Source organism: Amblyomma mixtum, chromosome 5 (genome assembly GCF_055824585.1).
Source record: "Amblyomma mixtum isolate Tamu chromosome 5, ASM5582458v1, whole genome shotgun sequence".
NCBI classification, from domain to species: Eukaryota; Metazoa; Arthropoda; class Arachnida; order Ixodida; family Ixodidae; genus Amblyomma; species Amblyomma mixtum.
This window is the reverse complement of record NC_143016.1, coordinates 55,973,623-55,992,351: the sequence shown is the minus strand read 5'-3', so window position 1 is coordinate 55,992,351 and position 18,729 is coordinate 55,973,623. Positions and strand designations below refer to the sequence as shown.

The 18,729-nt window shown below is 46.6% G+C and overlaps 1 protein-coding gene across 2 annotated transcripts in view; it reads right to left on the bottom strand.

Moving 5' to 3' along the window:
- The window catches only part of LOC149342227 (putative serine carboxypeptidase CPVL), a 147,046-nt gene that overhangs the window by 5,732 nt on the left and 122,585 nt on the right, over positions 1 to 18,729 (bottom strand). Inside the window, exon 3 of one of the 2 annotated variants that reach the window (XM_089544555.1) lies at positions 16,296 to 16,465. The exons of the other annotated variant lie outside the window; for it this stretch is intronic. Coding sequence (XP_089400681.1) covers positions 16,296 to 16,465 — 170 coding nt within the window. The remainder of the gene's footprint in view (positions 1 to 16,295; positions 16,466 to 18,729) is intronic. 2 annotated transcript variants of the gene reach the window in all.

Here is an 18,729-nt window from a genome sequence, read left to right as displayed (position 1 = left end):
ATATAACCTGCACAGATTACGAGAAAGTTTTTGACTCAGTCGAAGCCTCAGGAGTCGCTGCAGGCATTACGGAATCGGGGTGTAGAAGAGCCGTATGTAAAAATACAGGAAGATATCTATATCGATTGCACAACTGCAATAGTCCTCCATAAAGTGAGCAATAAAATTCCAATGAGGAAGGGTGTCAGGCAAGGAGACACGATTTCTCCAGTGCTATTCACCACCTGTTTACAGGAGGTGTTCAGAGACCTAGATTGAGAACAGCTGTGCATAAAAGTTAATGCAGAACACTTCAGTAATCTGCGCTTCGCTGATGACATTGTCTTGCTAAGTAACTCAGAGGACAAATTATAAAACATGATCAATAACTTAGACAGGTAAAGCAGAATGGTAGGTCTAAAAATTAATATACAGAAAACTAAGCTAATGTTAAGCAGTTTTGCGATTGGTATATCCAGGCGCTGGAAGTGATAAGGGATACATCTAAATTGAGGGGAAGGGACCACAGATCTGGACCACGAGAGCAAAATCTCTAGAATATTAATACTTGGGGGAGCTCATTTGGCAGGTACTCTCATATCATGGATATTACAGCTGCTTTTTACCGGTACTCACATTTGGGGCATGTGTGGTGGCTGACGAAGAGGGTTCCACTTAAATTTACGACAACGCAGCGAGCTATGAAAAGCAAAGGATAGGTCCAGCGTTGAGAGTCAGGAAGCGAGCAGAGTCTGTCAGGATGTACCCTAACAGAAATCAACAAGGAATAGACTTTGGAAGGGCATATAATGCGAATTCAAGATAACCAATGGACTGGGTTCCAAGAGAAGGCAGGCGTAACAAGGGGCGGCAGAAGGTTATGTGGGCGAATGAGACATGTCCAGCATTCTCTGACAAAAATTTTTAATAATGGAATATTGTAAGGTATTGTATACGGAAAGATTGAAGGTAATGTTTCATTCTTTCGGTGCGTAGCAAAACCTTTCTTTTAAAGTTTTTCCCTCTCTCGCATCGAGATCTTAATCCTGCCGTAGAAACCAAATGGAGAACGTTTCTGAGGGTAGCAAAACGGTTAGTAGCGAAAAAATTCAAGGCAGCTGAGGGCAGATCTGCAGATATATTGACTGTTATAGTGAAACCTTACAATTTATGAAAAATTTCGTTTATAAACTCATTCCCGTTAAAAAATGCTATCGTCCAGAAATGGTGGGTATGGGGAAGTTTGAAGAGATAAGGTGGTCGCAGCTGGCACAGGACCTGGTCAACTAGAGGTATCAAGAGGTCCTGCAGTGGGTGTAGTCGGGCTGCTGATAATGGTGATTTTAAAAATTCCAGGCTTCTCCATTTAGCCCATGGTGAAGGAGGAACGGCTATAGTGGCACCTCATAGTGGCACTCCGACAGCGGCCGTATGAGACTCACGTAAGAAGCACCGCCTGTGAGCAAAGGGCGAACGCCCAAGCTTTCGCTTGCGGAGTATTACGACACCAAAGTTGACGCAGGATACCCAGGGAAAAGTCCCTCCTGTATCTTAATTGCAACGGGGTAGAAAACTGAGCAAGTTGGTGCACGTTCATCGTGGAAAAGTCGAGAGCTAGCAGTCAAAGACGCAGACAGCAGGGGAAGGGATTGGGGGAGGGGGGGGGGGGGGGGGGGGGATACAGATGTTAGCGAAACAATTCAGAGACGTTTATTTGGCTTCCCGTTACAAAGGGAGAATGGTTAACAAAAGGCGGTCTTGCTTCGTTCGTATCCAACACCCGAGTCGATTGTCTTCACGCGCCCTCCTCTTCCTCTCCTCACATATCACTATCTACGCACGCGGGCGGCTCGGGTGTCGCCGACTCACCATCTGACGAAGGATCTCCGTCGGCAGGGCAGAGCTTGCGTTCTCACAGCGCTTACTCGCAACTAAAGATTTTTTTATTCAGAAACTTCATTACATACACAACAACTAACAACGCATAGCAATCACTCGCCACGTGCCGAACTTAAGACAGGACTTGCGACTGGAATTTTAATGTTTTCCCGCCTAAAGTTCAAAGCGTGGCGTGGGATGGCTATGGATTCTTGTTAGTTTTTGAGCATGTATTGAAGTTTCTGAATAAAAAATATTTAATTGTGAGTAAGCGCTGTGTACCCCCCTCTTTGTCTTTGTTTGCTAGCGCTTGAATTTTCCACAACGAACCTCCTATATCTGTCGCTCAAAACGAGTGTCAAGAGGAACATACGATGCTATTGCATAGCGTAAGCCGTTCAGTTTTGTCCAGTGCGTTTTCCTTGTGAAGTACTTTTATTGCGAAAACAATACTGCTCGAGGTTTCCGCTCTTGGCCGTCGTCCCGGAGAAACCACCATTGACCTTTAGCGTAACCTATGTGTGACGTCATGCCAGCTGTGGAAAAGCCCCCCCCCCCCCCCCCCCCCCCCCCCAACTCGGCTCGTCGCGATCGTCCCAGCGAATCCTCCACGCGCCGCTGCCGTGGGGGAGGCGCTCGCTCCACGTGACGTCATGCAACCTAAGGTGAAGCTGCAACGATGTGCTGCAGCTAAGAAGCGGCGGCGTGCGGAAGAAACGGATGAAGAGCGGTAACAACGTTTAGCTAAACGGCGTGCATATTATGCAGCCAGGCGAATGCGTTCAACATCTCTTGATCTGGGTGCATCTACAAGTTCAGCGTCCTTGCTTTCGCAATCCACTAGGCTTAACCAAACTAAGCCTCTGCCAATTTTTTTCAATCATTATGGCTATAGACTGTTTATTTCACAAAGTAACTTGCCGTGAGCGCAGGCTGCACGAGGTCTTTTGTTCCTCCCTCACACGTTTAATCGCAATGATTATCCTCTCCGTGAGGTCAGTATTCCCTTTTTTAAACTGAATATTTCACTCATTCTTTTCGCCCTCAGACAACAAAATATCAGAACCACCTTCCCGCATCTACAGCCGCTATCATCGATCGCCAGCTTTTGTTCTGTTAGAACTGTATGACTAGGAGTTTGACAAACCTTTACTCCGGCACGTTTGTTCGCTACTTATCAATACTTAACCAGCCTCCTCTTCAGTGCACACAACGAAAAATTAATAGCTCACATTCCCCACAAATAACCGCGGTAAGACGTCATTGGAATGAGAATCACAACGCTGCTGAGGTGATTGAAGCTAACAAGCAAGGATATCACAAACCCGGTATGAAGTACAGCAGTGCTCATCATTTGTATTCATGGAAGAAATACTTTTCTTTAAGATTGTATCATTCAGATACCGGCGCCGCTCCTGAAGCCGGCAGCGCCACATCGTTGGGATAAGATAGTTTACTCAGTTTAGAAAGTGCGGCGATACAAACAGCAAATTCAGCAGCACGAATCAGGCTACGTGTATCCTTTAACAGACATTTATAAATGAATTCAAGCCTTGTTGGATGAACGCTTGAAGAAACGCTGTGAAAATGTTCAGAAAATGTTAAAACAACCTTGCACACAAACACTGCTCCACTGGTAATTTCTGTGAAGGTGCACTTTTCTGGAAAAGACGTGTGCGCCGATAATCTAAATACCCTCAACACAGAAGTTGTGCTTGAAATGTGGGAGTTTTGGCTTTCATTACACCTTTAAAGGCTTAAGCAGGGTTTACTTGGCACGTCTTCTGTCAAGTAAATGAGGGTTAAACAGTTTTATTTTTTTGTTAGTTGATGAGCAGCAGTGGCTCAGCTATGACTTCCTACTTTTGATTACGAGGTCGAGGGTTCGATATCGTCTGCTGGGGATGCAATACAATGCACACTAATTGCAAAAATGGTCGAGTGCTGATGTTTTCTTCCATACAACAAGCTCTAGAGGATATTGATTAACACCAATCATTAAACTATGGCGGGCTCAGATAACCCAAATGCGGCTTTGGACCTAAAAATTTATAATTCTCTCTAATAAGCTCTAATAATTCTCTACTGGCAAGCACTATAAACACACAGTTTTTGCCAGGCAGCAAGCTTATTTCTACAGTGATAAATCGTCCTGACTTGGAATGGCCTGAATAAATACGAGACGCACTTCACGATCACGGACTATTCAATTTGTGCGCACAGGGGCTGTCTCGGCAGTAACAATGACACTATAACTCTGTGATATGTGGCTCTTTGCTCTCGTTGGTAGCATCATAAGGATTTTATGTGAATTTGATATCATCCTTATCATTTCCGTGCTTTGTCCCTAGACCAGCTATCGCCAGCACCAAGCACTCACGCACGCGGATGCTAAAGATAAGATAAAAGCGGAGAAAAGAGTCGTTGCATTACACTGGTCTCAGGTCGTATTGCCTACCTTTGTCCGAGAGCTTACAACTGATAGAATGAAGGAGAGCCAACCGGGTGAAGAAGTGGTATATGTAGCCCTGCAAAAACAGTTTGTATCAAATTAGAAGCTGGTTCCACCCGCTCTTTTTGTATGCATAATTAGAGATCTTTAATTATCTTGCAGTAGCCGTTCTGTAAGTGAATTTTGTGGCCTCGGATCCTTATAATAGAGAGTAGCTTCAAAAAATCTAATTCAAGCTAACATGGCTACTGAACTTCTTTACATTGCTTTCTTTTAGGGCCAGCAAAATGACAGTCGCTGGGTCTCGTTTACCATTAGCATCACCACAAATAATAACTGCGCATGCAGCGTGAATCAAACGTGTAAATTACGAAGAAGACTCATTTTACATCTATAGGCTGGTCACAACAACGTACAGTACTTTTTTCATCCGCCATCTTGGCTCGATTGAGGCGCCTCCTCTAGGTCACAAAAACAGCCATTACGACCCAACGGGGCTTTCAATGGTTATAGGTACCACACTGTTATACACCTAGCCTCGGGGACACGTTCGAAGGCTTCCATCAAGCTTCAAGTGATAACCCCTAGGAGCCAATATAAATGCAGCCGTTCTTGATAGAACTTCATTTTTTATCGGTTCTTGATAACAAGACTTTGCCTGTCTTTTCCTAATTGATAATGCCGTCTAGACGAGCACTTGATCGCACAAAGCTTCTTGGCACAATGCGCCACTATTCTTCTTGGAAGCGTACGCCATCGTCACGCACAACGTTGCATGCAACTGGCGAAACTCTATCGTTTGCAAATCATCGTTGGCGTGCTGTCTTCTTTCCTATATGGCACTCAACCGTTCGTCACTGGTCGGAGAGAAGCTTTTCCTTTTTCATTCCGCCCTAAAAACCAGAAGGCATATTTTCAATTATCTTTTTTCCGAACCATTCATTTTTGGTTGACGCCCTACCGTTATATTGCCAGCCTCGAACTGTCATTCCCTTTCCTTCCCGCCCCAAACAGGCAAAATAATACAGCACGAATAAATAGCGCAGTAAAAGAAATGGCAACCGATATAATGTACTTCTTAACCGCCGATGTGTACGGAAACTGAGACATCCATTCATGTGAAACCGTTATTCGAGATATAGGTTCGATCCCGCCCGCGGCGAAGTCCTACTCATCGGGTAGGACGCCATATCGTATACATATATGAGACCGCTAAGTGCTTCGAAACGCCCTTCGAATGCTCTGTGCGCGTCTATCTAAGCGTTATAAGTAGTTATGAAAAGTGCGATGGAAGTAAGTATCATAGTGGGTGTTCACATGGACCATGCCTATGAAGAGAGCGATTAATGAAGGAATAAAAAGGGCACAAATACAAAAATAAAAAAGGGGGAAACATTTACATTTGCTCTCGCTGAGTTTCGCGGCTTACGCAGCGCAGCGGAAGCGCACCGAATTATTCTTCATTTGAACTTGTCGATAATCTTGCGCAAAATGGTTCCACACTCAAATTAAGCATCAGCAGGCTTCAGTGGACCGAAGACCTGCGGACGGAAGCACTGCTGAAATTTCTGTTATCGGCCGCTGTGGTAGCTCAGTGGTTATGGTGCTCGGCTGCTGACCCGAAAGACGCGCGTTCGATCCCGGCTACGCGGTCGAATTTCGATGAAGGCGAAATACTAAAGGCCTGTGCGCTGTGAGATTTCAGTGCACGTTAAAGAACCCCAGCTGGACGACATTTCTGGAGCCCTTCACTACGACGTCCCTCATAGCCTGAGTCGCTTTGGGACATTAAACCCCATAAACCATATAGTATTTTGTATGCCCAAGTCGGGGGCACATACGAGATCACTTGCTGCGGATTTAAACCAACTGGAATTCATTACTTCAGCACGCAACGAAATCTTATTCTGCGTTTAGCTCGCACATGGCTTGCCTTTTGAATTCAATTTCAAATCTTTACAAATCTTTAAAAATGTTTACATATTCGTAATGTTCGGGTCGTCGACCGCTTGAATTAGGTCCGCAACAAGGCCATCCAATAAACAGGAAGCATAAATGGACCATGAGACCATTTAACAGTCATTGTTAGGATTAAATAAGCTCGCAACTGAACCTCCGAACACGCTCTCTTAGAGCAATTCTTTTACGTCCCCCTAGCACATACAGCAGATGCTGAAATTCACGTCAGCTTAGTTGGCCGCCCCAAAATTTTTTTCCTTAGGCGATCAAAACCTAAATAAATTATTGCTATAATAAACTAATGATTATTACTACTGATGGATTCGCGAAACAGTTAACAAAAAAGGAGTAAAATGCAAGTACTGAGCAAAACGCAACAAGAATTCTGTCATCACCCACATCCGTGCTAATGATGACCACTGACATGATCGCAACGACCAAGTTTACGCATGACGCATTCAGCGTGTTAGCATAGCTCATGTCTCATTTTGGCCCGTGCACAGCTGTAGAACACACACGAGGTGGTAAATTCCGTTCGGACACGGACAGCGCGCTATGACCTCACGGAGTGGGTGTACACGGCTCCGTATCAGGCGTCGGCGTCATTTAGATAATTGCGGGACGCGAGTACTTCTGGCGCCGCGCGGTGTGTTTTCGTTTGTCCGTGCAGGGTCACACTATCGCCGGGGAGATTAGGACGAACACCTGTGCTTCTTTTCCCGAGACGTCATGAGACAGGTTGCATCTCAGATTGTTCATTCGACGCCTCTCAAGTGCCCGAAAAACAAAGAAGAAAGGCTCCAAGCCTCGCTGCTCATCAAAGCACCATCGGAGAAACAAGTCATGCGTCAACAGAGTGCCTGAAATTTCATAGCAGTGAAGAAACTATCACCGCCTGTTGTGTCAACACTGTGCTTTCAGGGCACGCGCGAAATGTTCGCGCTTCTGAAACCTGCGTAAAAGCTTGTGTTGTGAAATGTATTGTTGGTTGTGGAGGTTGTACGTGCAGTCAGTGACCATTAGACAAGTGCTGTTAGAAGCGGTGAACTTGTGTTGACCGCCCACTCTTCTGGCTCTGGCTCCAAGAGCGACCGTTTTATGCAGTCATCCTGTATTTGTGCATAGGGTATATTGCCGTCCTACCCCTATCCTTTCTTCTATCGTTCCCCCCTTTCTTTCATTCTCCCTGTAACTTTTATTCCTGCTAGCCGCAGCTCAGGTGCTTCAGGTTTCTATGGCAGATGCCGCGGCTAGCAACATCTTTTTCCTTCCATTTTTATTTTTAATAATAAATAGCCACTGAAAAACACAACTTGACGTTCACATCATAAAGTACCGGCGTTTATTGCTTGAGGGAAGCTGCAGAGCGAAAGTGTTCTTTCGTCTATGCAGTTTCGTATGCGGGTCCTATACTCGGGGTTGATTTTTTGTGACACTACAGTAGAAACTATACGAAAGCTAGACATGAAATTCCAGACATGTCTTGTTGGAACGTGCGCGCGTGAGAAAAACACGTTGTGGAAGCCGTCGTTTCGAGTTCATAGTGCCTCAAGAAGTTGTTTTCAAGAACTGCATCCCAGTTATGCTTGAGGGTTCCTTCACCAAGCCTCTGCAACAGTGTCGGGGAGATCAGCCTAATTATGGCACCGAGTCTTCCCTTAAAGCGGCACACACACGATTTTTATTGTCCGTCTTTCGCCTTGAAAGGGGCCTACGGGCCTAGTAATCATGAAGATGATCTCAAAACAATAGTGCTCAGCATTAATAATTAATTGCAAACGATTTGGTAACGGCAGTTTCGATCTCGATCGGCGTCAGCGCGGAAGTGCTCTTTGACGTCACGATCAACCGACCAGCCTGAACTACCACGTTCCTGATGACGTCCGCTTCGCCGGCAACCACTAGTGGTTCCTGAGAACCACAGGGTTCAGTGGCGTCGCTATAATTGGGTCGAGGGCACATTAATGTAACTTCATGCGGTTGGAAATGCCGAGTGGCTCCTTGAACAACATTCAAAATCATGTTCAATTGTGTTCCACTCAACGCCTGCAACTGAAACTTGCTAAAAAGCTCCTTGCGCCCATGAAGAAAATCACATCATTGCGTTCGAAACTCTGTTTCCGTACTCATTTATGGATTGCCTCGACCACATAGCGGAGATTTTGCGCAGAAAGTGTGAACAGAGGTATGCATTAGCCAGTCGGACTGCCAGTGACCAAGCTTCGATGTGTTTAAATGGGTAGCCCCTAAGAACTCATGTCATCGTGTGTGAGTTTGAGCGCACAGATTTCAAACACGGACAGAGACCGTCATATGCATACCGAATCGTTCTGCGCATTGGTATGGTCAAAGACCGGATCAGGGAATGCTTTTACAAGCATTTCACATAGGAGCAGACGAGACGCCAGTGCCCATTCACTATATGTGGGTTTTTCGCGGTACCTGCATTCGAATTTAACAAATGTGGCAGATGCTGTACAACGAGACCGTCGCTGCTGCTTTGTATTTTCGCTACATTTTTTTCTTTGATTGCTTTTGGCAAAGCGTTTTCAGCGATACATTTGAGACTGTCGCTGTTTGCAGGTTTACCCTGCAGGTCTTGTGGAGTACAGCGATGACCGCTGTGCTCTCAGTCCTTTACTGAGAAGGTCTTGGACTTCGAGTCGCGCCGTGCGTAAGGGACTGTTGAGGGTTGCACAGAGAAAGAAGAACAAATTACTGGCAGGAGGCCTGTGCCGGTTATCTACAATCTGCGACAAAGAGAGGTTCCTACCGCGCCTAGCAGCGGCGTCGGCATCGGCGTCGTCTAGGTGTGCGCGGGCGCCGATAGCCGGTCAGCTGCCTTCGGTGACCACACACAATACGGGCCAGCCCAGCCGTCGCCGCCTGGCGGCTGCGTCCTTATCGGGCTCCACACACCGCGGGGCCGATATCAGCGAACGTCACTCCGCACTGTTGCATGCAATGAAGCCCACGCTGGCAGCGCGTCGTAACACATTCTCTCCGACGTGCGCGGCACAAAGTAGCGCCACATATTCTCTTCTGCACAGTACAACGTTTGTCGCTATTAGGCCTAGTTTTACAACCAACTAGCGGCCGGTTATCCTCTCAGATCAACACTGGTGCGAGATAAGTAACTTGAGATCAGCGGAGAGAAGCAAGGCTCAGGAGCGCAGTGACACATGTGATTGAAAGCACTCGTTTTGCTGATTGCGGGTTTGAAGTGTGGCTTTCGCCCGCGTTGCACAGAACTAATAGCATGGATAGACGCGAACAGCGCCGCTTCCTTGATCCTGCCCACCAGCGTCACTCACCTGGCCGACTTCCCATGTGCGTGAGAAGGCAGGAGATGCGCGCGCAGATTCGGGCCGCTGTAGGCAAATAGCATTTCGCAGGCTCTGCGTGGGACGACACATTGTTCTTCTCAAAGGGTTCCGCGACTAGTTGCTCGTTGACTGCTTGCTGCTGCTACCGGTCATGGCTCGGAGGATGACGCTGTATCTGCTCGCCGCTATGTTGTGCGTTGGTGTGAGGTGAGAGCAAAACTGGCCTTCTTCGTTGGTCGAGTTTTTTTTTTTTTTTCGGGCGTTATCGTCGTTTTACAGAATATAAATATTGCACACGCGTGAAGAACACTTAACAGTGGGAAGTTGCAGTAGGCAATAATTTGGTGTGGATATAACGTACTCGTGTTCTCAGGTGGGGACCATATGATTCCATCCCGACTTTGTACTAGAAGATATAGCGGTTTCTGCTCAAGCCCATCGCTCAGTCTAATTTTGTCACTACGTGCCCATGGTGTAAAACCGCTATTTGTGGGTGCTCGATCGGTAGTCACGATTTGGACAACGATATCACGCAGGCATTTTTGTTTTCTTTAGCTTGTGAATCTGAGCTAAAAAAAAGCCGTTTTTTTTTAGGGGGGGGGGGGGGGGGGGGGGGGATACATTTTTCACGTCTGCTTCTATTTTCGTATGGAGCAGCACGCGTGGAACCGTGTACTGGCTGATTGGTCAGAGGCCGAATTTCGTACAGATCTTGTACAAAGAGCTATTGGACGCGCGCTGAGCTTCAGGAATCATTCTTTTTTCCATTTGCGCGCGCTACTACATTCGTTTTCGGACCAAATCTAATAGATCTTAATCAGCATGTTCACGGACAAGGAAGAATAAGTGTAAGAGCTCGCAGGCTGAAATAAAAAAAAATAATTACAGGTTAAGAATTGTCCTCTTTTCCAAGTAGCGCTATCCAGTGTGCACTTCCCGGAACACCGGCCGATGCTTATCAGGTCACGCTGTTTCACATCGATATTTCAGCCTGTGCATGTCCACACGGAGTGCAGGAATTTACTACACTGAAGTCTTGAAACCCAGTTAGCGTCTGCGCACTGCGGTTATCTGATTAGAGATTAAAAGGCAAGCAAACTAAACCGTTTTCGAACTGTAGCAGTTAGTAACGTGGGTTATGCCACCCGGGCTCTCTGATTTTTTTGTATACTTCTGTCGCAATGCTGCGGCAACATATCCCCATTCGCGGACCGACCCTGCACGAAAGCACTTCCAAAACAAGGCGACGAGCCCAAGGCCGCTGGATCAAATCTCGGTCGCTTGTTGTGATGGACGCTGACATCACATAGTACACTTTTTTTTTGCATTTTGCCATGCGGAAGTCCCAGTACACGTCTAAAAACCCCAGGTGGTCGGAATTAATTCGGAACACTCCCATCTGGCGTCTATAGTGGGCGTGCAGTTTTCGGGCAATACACCTCCCATATGCATCCGCATCAGCCTGGCTACGCTCACTGCAGGGCAAAGGCCTCTCCTATGTCTCTCCAATTAACTCTATCCTTAGCCAGTTGCGGCCACCTTACCCCAGCAAACTTTCTGCCGCCCACTGCTACGCTTGCCTTCTCTTGGAATCCACTCCGTTACGTTTAAAGACCCGCAGTTATCTTGCATTCGCATTACATGCCCTGCCCAAGCCCATTTCTTCCTCTTGATTTCGACTAGGATGTCATTAACCCGCGTTTGTTCCCTCACCCACTCCGCCTGCTTCAGATCTCTGAACGTTACACCTGTCATTTTCCTTTCCGTAGCTCGCTGCGTTGTCCTTAACTTAAGCGTGACCCTCTTTGTTAGCATCCACGTTTCTGCCCCATATAGGTGAGTACCGGTAAGATACAGCTGTTGTATACTTTTCTCTTGAGGAATATTGGTAAACTGCCATTCATGATGTGAGAGAACCCGCCATATGCGCTCCACCCCATTCTTATCCTTCTAGTCACTTCCCTCTCATGATCCGGATGAGCGGTCACTGCCTGCCCTAAGTAGACATATTATCTTACTACTTCCACACGTACACCCCTTCAGAAACAAGGTACCTTCACGACTTTGTAAAACGCAATGAAGCCGCAGAAACCTGTCTCGGCTGCCATGTAGACCTATTGGCCGATAGCACTGATTATGCAACGGTTCACGTGTGTGCGCACTCAAAGCGTCCGTCAAACGCATGCAGATGCTTGTGCATGCAGTATTGGGTGATGAACTCTGATGCGCTCTCTCTGGGGGATATCAGTGAGAATGAAAGTAAAATAAGCGCGTATGAAGTTCCTACTTGTGAGAGTTTTGTGAGAAAGAAACAAAACGCGTGAAGAAGAGAGTATAGCACTGCGGGCATTGCCGTAGTGTAACTACATTGTAAACGAATTGGGCTTATCACAAATCATTTGACGGAATAATTAGCCTGCTCGGCTTTTATTAGTCTCGGAATGAGACCTTCAAAAAGTTTTTGCGAACGTATATCTATTCACCGCCTTATTTACTGGAATGCTTGAAAAGATCATTCTAGGGTTGTTTTCATTGCAGGTTTTTACGACAAGAGGAAAAAAAACAGGGTAGGGGGGCAGAAACAATAACAATGCAGTTGGAGTACAGGGCTTTTCATAAAAACATCATAGGCGTGCACATGTCTTTCCAGTTTATATTAAGGGAAAATCTGACAATATGTGCATTCCCTTCTCCACGCCAGGGGGGGGCACTGCCTCCCCAGCCACCCCTGTGCACACGCCTGTAAAAAGCATTGCGTTACTTTTGTGAATGTGCACATAAACTGGATATTTGGATAGTAACTGCACTTGGCTCCTCCTGAAATACATTTGTAACTTACTGTGAATAGTTTCAGACCATAGTGACTAGAGACGGAGTTGCGTAATGCTTCTACAGTTTTTTTTTTTTCGGCAATTGCAGGCGGATTACAATGCACGTATTTATTTACGATGGGGCGATTTGGAATGCCTCTGCACCGCGCGGTGTTTGTTCGCCCCCTTCTATCCTGTTTTGTGAATTGAAGTCACCGTCAGTTTTTTTGTTTTTTTTTTTTTTGCCTGTGGGTGTGTATCGGTGCGAGACAATATTGAATCGTTCGTCGACCTAAGGAGTGAACAACAAATGCAGCTTCTAACACAGCTGGTCGTTCCAGTATTGGGAAACTCCAGGTACTTCTGCCCCACGATAAACGAAATATGCCGTCCGCTGCGAACTTGTCGCTGTATTTAGCCTCTTGGTTGGAAGCCCCTGCAGAAGCTATAGGTGTAAGATACTCTTGCGCACAATGTGGAATTCATTTTAGACCCTGACAACGTAAGGTCAAGTGCTTGAACTCGATAGAATAAATAAAGATAACTCCACCCCGACGCCATGCAACCCAGTGTCAACTCTTGGCGGCGCATTGAGCTTACTTCTTAAAACTGCATGAGAAGCCATGAGCTTAGAGAAGGTTTTACATATTTATTCGTCCATTAATTTCGTGCCGTGTGCACCGATTCACAATACTTTTCGTGCGTGGCGCCTCAATCGATCGACGCACATTTCGTGAAGTAACTTGTTTCAGACACAACCTCCACCGAATAGTTGGGAGAAGGGAGTGGGATTTTTCTCTCAACCGAGAACTATAGTCAGATACGAGTTCGTGCCTTCGAATTTTTGCCTCGTTTCCAAATGCGATAGGCATATGAGCACCTGTCGCTATAAATTAGACGATCTCCAAAAAACTTCGTAACCGTAGATATAAGTATCATTTTAGTTGAGTCGCACTTCGCAGCCACCCAAGTGAACCTATATTTTTTTGTCGGTCTGCCACACGGTGGATTACTTTAGGGTCAGTCGGCCAGAGCCGCGTCTTCGTTTCTATTTCAGATGGAGCATTTTGGGTGGTCGTGTGTAAGTGCAAAAGCGAAAAAGAGAAGTCCATTAAGAGCTCAGTATGTTCAAAGGGACAGATCGAGCTGGGAGAGACGGATGGCTTCAGCTCGCCCGAGTATAGCCGGGGCGATTCGGTGCAAAAAGCAGAAGACCAATAGAAAAAGGTGCCCAGCCATTAGACTGACCGTGAAAGCGTAGTATCTTCAGTTATGGGTATAGCGCCGTCGCCGCGAGCATCGGGTAAGCACGGATGGCAGTGAACTGCTGCAATACAGATCGAGTATAGTCAACGTACGCGCGACCAGAGTAGCCACCTTGAGGATACCTGGGTTGACTTAAGCGCAGTTCATACTGTGAAAACTGGTGCATTAGCAGACACTTTTTTTGTTTCATCTTAAAGGTGCACTGAAAAGGATTCTGAACTTGTCTTTTTGCCGCGGGAACTCGATCTACACGTTCCTAGCATTCTTAGAAACTGCAACTTATTGCCCTGTATGGCCGATTTCCCTAATTAAATCGAATTAACGTCCGGCTCCCGCCCTTTTTTTTTAATTCTGCCTCGTACGATGGGCGGAGTCGACCAACGCGTGAAGTTCCTTTCAGCCAGCTCCGTGGAGGCTTTGTTTTCGCTTTATTTTGTTTTTTAGGTTTACATGAATAAATAATTTCATTCGCAGATAATATAGCCGCAAAATAAGCCCGCAGAAATAAAAATACGCGCGGACTATTTGCTACTACGGACTACTACGTATTACTCCGCCGATGGCAGAGCGGCAAGCCGCCACGGGACTGGGTGAAAGGCACTCCACGCGTTGGTCGACTCCGCCCACCGTACGAGGCAGAATTAAAAAAAAAAAGGGCGGGAGCCGGCCGTTAATTCGATTTAATTTGGGAAATCGGCCATACAGGGCAATAAGTCGCAGTTTCTAAGAATGCTAGGAACGTGTAGATCGAGTTCCCGCGGCAAAAAGACAAGTTCAGATTCCTCTTCAGTGCACCTTTAAGTTTTTCGTCACCTGTACTGCCACGAAATACTCAGTTTGTGAGCACTGGTTCACTATGCCTTGTTCTTGCGAGCACTGGTCACAGCCAACCTTTGTAGTAGACTGGCGAAGACGAATGATCCAGGCTTCGCGCTCTATACCATCTTAAATTTCTTCCTAGAAATTATGGTAGATGACGTTACTGTGGTAAGCACTCTCAAAGCTGGTCTTTGGCGAAAAAATATTTTTCCTGCCGTGGCCGCCGTCTTAATTTCGCAAACGATAGCAAAACTTAGTGCAACAAAAAATTTATGAAAATTTTTCACGCTTAACTAATTTTCTTGCGCCTTAATAAGTGTATTTATACTTAATGACTAGATATGGATTTCTTTTATTTCTCCCCAAACATGATGCACTGAAAAAGTAAAGAACTTGATACTTGGAATTTACCTTATTAATTTTTGTTATTTGTATGGTCTCCGACGAGCAGCTGGCTCGCCTTGACGTGTTTCCTCCATAGGCACCGTGAAATTAACGAAAGGACCCGACTCCGTTTCGTTCTAATGGCATAGGGTACAATCCATTGGAATGGTTTTCACTTTGCTTATTACCTGACCGCAAAGAGCGCTTCCTGATGGCAGTTTCGGATGCTCACATTACGAGCTTTGTGCTGTTTACCCGCACGAACACTGGCCTGCTCGGATTGGAGAGATTAAGGTTATTATTTTAATGCGGTAGCATTTAGGTTGTCGTCTTGCGAGAACCACCCGGTTTCTCCGTTAACGAACTTTCCTGATGGGTCGAGAGGTTGGTGACATCATCAGCACCGCCAAATTTGAAAATTTGAGAACTAGAATGCTCGAGCTACTTCCATTTGATTATCTTGCGGGATTACTCATCCAACTCACTCATTAATCTAATCCATCCACTTATCCACCTTAATCCATTTTCTGGGGTGAACCTACTCACATGATTTGGGGGGTCCTTTAGGATATTTGGGTTATGGCCAACTTCCAAACGCTATCGCATTTTCGAAGGTTTCTTGTAGGAAAGCAAGATGTGGAATTGATGAAATATGGGGATTGCGCAGCGCTATAACTGTCCCCATGTAAGAGGCAGCACTGCAGCGGCACTGCGAAGGGGAAATGGAATAAAGCATATAGAAGATGTAGCAGAAAGGTGCAAAGGAAGCAACGGAAGAGGTGACGAATTCCAGCGCACCCGCCTGTCTTGTGAAGCACAGCATGTGAAGGGCACTTTCATATTTTTACTTGGACCACTTCAATGTGCAAGTTACGGCTGAATATGCCGCAGAAAATCATTTTTCCTAGCTCACATTTTTTTTCCACACGTGGTTTACGTTCCTTGCGCACCCAAGAATTTTTATCGGCTTCTTTCAGTTTTACAAAATGTGACAAAAAAAATAGTTTGAATTAATTCTGCTAGAACTTAAGGATTAATTTAAACAATTCAAGACAGCGTGTTGTGTATTTTTTGTTTCTCTTATTTGGAAAAAATAACTCACTTCAAGGCAATATGTGTAGGAGTGTTTTATTTTTCATTTTGAAAACATCTCGTAGCCATTCGTGAACATTTTAATTTTTTTTAATATTTTGTTCCCCTAGCCGCGAGAGTGTTTACCAAAGTAACACCATGTAGGACGACTTTTTTTTTTAAATTGAAGTTGGTCGAGAGGAAAGTTTGAGTCATTTTGCGAGGAATTGCTCTGCACTATTAAAAGAACCGCCATGACTTCAGAGATGCTTCCTGCTGAAAAACTGAGCCCGGGCTCGCAGGGGCTACCGCACCCCGAGCCGATCTTACTGACGCCTATGCTCACGACACCTGATCTCTGAATTGCATGCGTGCGGGTGCAGGTCCCAGGAAGGTAACGACTGCAGCTGCCCCGTTCTGCTGGAGCAAGATGGCGCCGAACCGCAGCAGTTGTACAAGGAGAGCACCTCCATCGTGGGCAGCCTCTGCACTGACGCCGACTTGGAGTTCTGCAGCGAGTTCTGCAAGAAAGAGGCAAGCATACGCATGCTCTGACCACATGAACGAAGGTTTGGTCGTACTACATGGAGACAGGCGTCAAAAGTGCACGGGATGCTGGTGGGCAGGGGAAAGAGGTTTCAGGTAGGATGCTCTATCGGCAGATGTCGCCATTCGATTTGTTTTCAAACACTGCTCGAGTACCGTCCAGAGGAGTTCACTTATTTTTTCTTTTTCTGCTTATTCTAATAAATTTGTGACTATTGGGACTCTCCCCTGTTGTGATTCTCCCCTGTTGTGGCTCTCCCCTGTTGTGACTCTCCCCTATTGTGACTCTCCCCTATTGTGACTCTCCCCTATTGTGACTCTCCCCTATTGTGACTCTCCTCTATTGTGACTCTCCTCTATTGTGACTCTCCCCTATTGTGACTCTCCTCTATTGTGAATCTCTCCCCTGCACCCTCTCCTGGCAGATGGCCTCGTTCACGGGTAAGCTGACGGAGCCCTTCGCCCCCTCCAACGTGTCGCTGGGCCAGACCCTGTGCGACTTGGCCAAGAAGCCGGTGTCCGGTGGCGTCGTAAAGCTGGCCGCCACCGTATGCGAACAGGACGCGCGAGAGATCGACTTGAAGCAGACGCAGAAGCTATGCTGCGACAAGGATTGCAAATGGGAACCCTGTGGTGGACGCAGCCAGTGAGCGGCGACTGCCGCCCCAAGTCTTCCTGCTGCTGTGGCCGTGGCCATCTCCGTGGTGATGCGATACGCCCCCTCATCTCGGAGGCTGTGCCGCAGCCCAACAGCGTTGTCCGTCCACTAAGATATACCGTATCGGTAGTATGGTACAACAACACCGCAACTATATGTGTACGTCTCTCTTAGTCCATGAAACCTATAAAGATGGGCACGGTGTTGCAGTGGGAATGGGTGTGATGAAGTGTTTTCTTGAACTGGAGGGGGACCTCGTGACAGTGCCAGCTGTGACATGGCTTCCACAGTATTGGGACGGAACTGCTCAGCAAGAATGCTGGTTCTGCCGTCCATCATGTATCGGTGTTAGGCGGTGGACTACTCTGACACGGTAACTGCGGAGCAGCGTTCGCGAGATCAGACTGGTCTATACAAAGTCAAGAACGACAAGTGTTGGATGCACCGGAACTACGAATGTGTCCCTTATACAATAAAAGGACTTGAGGAACGGGTTTAAACGTGTGAAACCCAATTTGCTTATATTTGTATATGTATGCATGTATGTGTAAATACAATTATTCCCAGTGTTGGCGGACACCGGAAAACCGGTAAATTGTCTCAAATAAGCTGGTTAACTAATTTCTGATAAATCGTATTCAAACAGTACGATGAGCAATGTTTAAACGCCAACGTTTTCTTATTAAATTTTCACTCTTTATGGAATTCATAGCACGCAAAATTAAAAAAAAAATGTGCTGAAATGTTTATTGTTGAAGAGTATCATTACTATAAAAAAATTTTTAAAAAATATTTACAAATTGCACAGCCAAAAATTGTCAGCTGGAACCAGCAGATACACAAAAGCGCCCAGTGGAGACTAGCAGCTTTCAGCACGCACCAGTTGCACCAGTACAAAACCAGAAAGTTTTACTGCTGGGACCAGTTGAACCAGTAAGTATCCATCCTGGCTTGGTGGAACCAGTTGGCCCTATAAAAAAATGGCTGAGGCTTAGCTAAGGTTAAGCCTAGTCAGATGCGAAGCATATTGATGGCTAGGCTTGGTAAAGTTCCTCGCTTTGTTCTTCAGTTGTTGTAGAACGTTGTCGCCGAGCCGCATATTGAGCACGCCGCTTAGCCAGACGTCCTTTCCACTCTTCATCGGTCTCTGTGGCACGCTGAAGCTTTCGCTTCTCGTTCAAATCAGCCCTGCTTCTAGGCGGCATCCCAACACCTGGCCGCCTCGTAAGTGCCCGGAGAGCGAGGCAAGCTCAGCTTTATACCGCTGCTGTAGCGTCACGTGGTCAGCTGCAGCGCCTCTGATGTGGAGCCTCCACCGCCGCGGCCGACCGCGCGAGCCGGCAGCCCATCTCTCCTCTGCTGTGACGTCATGTTGTCACGTGGTCAGCCGCCGCGCCTCTGATGTGGAGCCTCCACCGCCGCGGCCGACCGCGCGAGCCGGCAGCCCATCTCTCCTCTGCTGTGACGTCATGTTGTCACGTGGTCACGCTAAAGGTCAATGGTAGCTCCACCGCCGCGCTCGACGGGCTGTAGTGTAGCTCTAGTAATATGCTTCGCATAAAAACACCCAGAGTTATTGCA